We start from the raw sequence: 3,531 nt of genomic DNA on the forward strand, positions 1-3,531 counted from the left end.
TCAAATTTACAACCGAACCTCAACCTCACACATACCACATTCACAAAAATATGGAGAGCAATATCAAACAAATTCTCTGCACTTCAAGAGCTTTGCGCTTCAGTATATTACAACCTCAGCCATCTTTCAAGAATTGTGATCGAATCTGAAACGAGCCCATGTCATACTCACAAACCCACAGAGAACTAATGAAGCAAATCTCCTGGGCTTACTGATGTATATGAATTAGTCAGGCTTATAAAATCAGTGAATTCAATTGCCTCAATTACCAAGCTCATACATTTCCAAATTACACTTAATGATTACAGTAGAGACCAACACATCAGCATAGTTGCGTCTGATCAGAAACAAAACAAAAACGCCACCTATGGAGAGCAATCGACACATCAAATATTAATCGTCTGTGATGAAAATCCGAATAAATCAAACATTTCGAAGACTCAATAGTTGGTAATTTCCACTATATCGAACCATAGATCACTCACTCAAAACATGAGCATCCAATTACAACATCGAGAAAGTCAGTATATATGCTCTTGAATGTGTAACAGAATATCGATTCGATTAACTTAAATCAAAACATTACATATGAGTTGATATACAACAAAATACAATCAAAATATTATAAGCTACTATACTATATGCAGTAACCAATCAGACACATCTTTTCCATCCAAGGGGCTACTACCATTAGCTAACTTATTCCAGGAATTTCTTTTTCCTTCCGTTATCTTTGTTATCAACTTTCAGTGTGAAACCCTTCCTCCTGTTCTTTATTATGATTCTACACTAAGAAGGAAACATCCACGATTTCGCAATGCATTTTAATCCTTGTCTTCTTTCCATCGTCCAATATTATGCCTTTGTCTGCTGATATGGCTGATTTAACTTCCCCCTCCCCTGCATTTGTTCTTATCAGAGAATTTCGATGACGAGTCTCCTGCATATGCACAAGTTTAAACTCAATAAACTCCGAATATCGGTTAACATTCGAGTTGATCATTGAAACACCTCTCTTCATTGAATAACAATCTAACTCATGTTCAGAGCCATCGTATCATAGACAAACTCAAATAAATAATCTAACATAAAAACATAAGAAAGGTCGTTATATGAAGTGACTGACAGTCCGAAATTGTCTTTGTCTATAATCAGCTACCAGATTCCAAATTAATCAACAATCACATTGGACTACGCCACAAAAATTCACCTTCAGTAATAACTCCCATTCATATAACTCGAACTACTAAACTTTCCCATTCCGTAACAAGAATTGACGACGACAACAAACAACCGTCACACTTGCAATGACTACGATACACGAAGGGCGAGCGAACTATGGCATATAGCAAACACTTTCTTGACCAGACGTATATTTTAGTGTACCTATCGGAGAGAAGTCGTTAACCTACTTGATATATAACCTTATTTTTCTTAAATCGACAGAATACCTTGTTTTCTACGGCCATGAGAACTGAAGTTAGCTACCCTTGGAAGAAAAACTCCAGTTCCTACTGATTCTTTCCGAGGTATCGTGCGATGGCCTTGTTGAGGAAGGGGAACCTCTAAACTGCTTCGATTCCACGTCTCAGAAGACCTTTCTTCAACGAGGCATGAAGATCCACCCCACGGAGCGTGTTGCATACTTTGGCGAGCATAGAATGCATTCTGAAAAGAAACATTTATTCAGTCAAAAGAATCTAGGAAATTACTTCATTCTCTTGGATTATTGGTCAAATTTTATTAACCTGTCTAATTGTAATTGTACTAGGTACATAATGAAATTGCATTAAAGAATATATTATGACAAACACAAATTCAGCTATGCAACAAAGAAACAACATATATACCATATTTCTATCATGAAGAGGAGTTGGGACTGTCGAGGATGTATGGTGAGACCGAAGATAGGAGCCGTGACGAGCTCGAGAATTATAATATTCCCACGTCGTTTCCTGAAAAGGAAGAAGATTCCTGGCTTCATTGAACGCAATATCTTCAGCGGAGAATTGGTGAGACGGTGCAATTCTCGACATCGATCGACGAGCACTTAGAGCACGTTCTTTGGCTATTTCTGCATCTCTCTGCAGACGAATGAGTGCAGCAGTTCTTTCTGCAAGCTGCGCCCCATAAAAATAACAGCTATAGAATGTTAGAGATATCTAAAGTCAGATTAGTAAAATACTGACAAATGTGGCATTACGAGGAAGGAATGAAACTGTGCTTCCAGATAAAAAAAAAGATCCATTGGACACTGGATGGAATGTAAAACATCATGTCTCTGAAAATACTTCGCCTGACGACGTAATGCTCTAAACAAAGAGAAGGTTTCGTAGTTCATTTCTTAAATTTAAAAAATGAAAAACTTAAGAATGACGGGAAACTTGGCTAAATAATGAGCAACTATAGAAGGTCTACACGGAATGGATACATTCAATGTTCAAATACACAGAGACAAGGAAGCATGATAAGAGAAAGAAATACTCAGTATTTTCATAGAAATGGAAAGACGGATTGAGAGGAGTGAATCGCAATGAGCAGCTATGGCCTATTTCAAAAGATCGGTTTTTTACATAGAGGCATCCAGTGTAGAGTTTAATAAGAACAGCACAAAAGAAGAGAAATGGTAGATAGAAATAGAACGGGAACAAATCGACGCGAGAAACAGCGGTAAGAAGTGAAGATGAGAGCAGAAGGAAGCGATATTAGAGGGGTGTACCAAAGCTTGAGGATCAATGCGAAAGCCATGGCTCTCCTCTTCGGAAGGTTCATCATCGTCAAGCATAGCGTGTGCAATCTGTTCGGCAAGGCTGGAGACGTAGTCATAGTCGTCGTCGCTGTTGGGAGAGGAATCGAGCTCTGCAGCTGAGGGAAAGAAAGATTGGCCAGAAACGAGGGCCATGGCGTTTCTTCTCCGATTGGAAGGAAGAAACAGGAAACGGGAGGAGGTGGAGGAGGAGGAGGAGGAGGAGGCAGAAGAACAGAAGCGCAGAGGCTATGCTATGGCGAGAAGGAGACACAGTGAAGAGGCGAGGTTTGGCTATGGCGATGGCGTTTCTAGGGTTTCTAAGGAAGAGAGAGGGGGGTTTTTTTTTAGGGTTTGGGGGGAAGGGGAGGGTTTTCTGTGTGAAGTGATGTGGATAGAATTATTTTCCTCTCTCTTTTTATTTTTATTTGTTTTGTAAATTCGAGACCTCCCCCTTCCCTCTCACTTCTTTTTATCTTCGCTCAGGTAAAATTTATTTAATTAATTAATTCGTTAATATTAATATTAATAACGTCGGGTGGGAAGGAGGTCGGGAAAATATATACTTAAAATTAAAAGAAAATTTAATAATTAACAATAATAGCAACCAAAGAAAAAACAAAATCGATTATTAGCTCCTTTTTTAAAAGCATATATAAATAAAATCGAACCTTTTCTTCTTCTTCTTCTTTTTTTCCACCAAATTTTTTTTGCTTTTTATGTGGATTTTATTTTTCCTTTTTACGCAGGAAAATAAATAAAAAGAAGCTATTTTACTTTTTGTT

General features: G+C 38.0%; 1 protein-coding gene across 1 annotated transcript; it reads right to left on the reverse strand.

The window, feature by feature from the left end:
* Positions 1-545: 545 nt before the first annotated feature.
* LOC147852520 (uncharacterized) lies at positions 546-3,084 on the reverse strand. The gene is made up of 4 exons (XM_087333773.1): positions 2,720-3,084; positions 1,851-2,120; positions 1,452-1,668; positions 546-940 (listed from the first exon to the last, which is right to left on the reverse strand). The coding sequence occupies exons 1-4, from the start codon at positions 2,900-2,902 to the stop codon at positions 885-887; spliced, it is 726 nt and encodes a 241-aa protein (XP_087189899.1). The 5' UTR covers positions 2,903-3,084; the 3' UTR covers positions 546-884.
* Between the last annotated feature and the right edge of the window lie 447 nt (positions 3,085-3,531).

The sequence above is a fragment of the Azolla caroliniana genome, unplaced genomic scaffold (assembly GCF_043228905.1).
Source record: "Azolla caroliniana isolate FFs.n. ecotype wild unplaced genomic scaffold, voAzoCaro1.0.p SCAF_18, whole genome shotgun sequence".
In the NCBI taxonomy this organism is placed as follows: domain Eukaryota; kingdom Viridiplantae; phylum Streptophyta; class Polypodiopsida; order Salviniales; family Salviniaceae; genus Azolla; species Azolla caroliniana.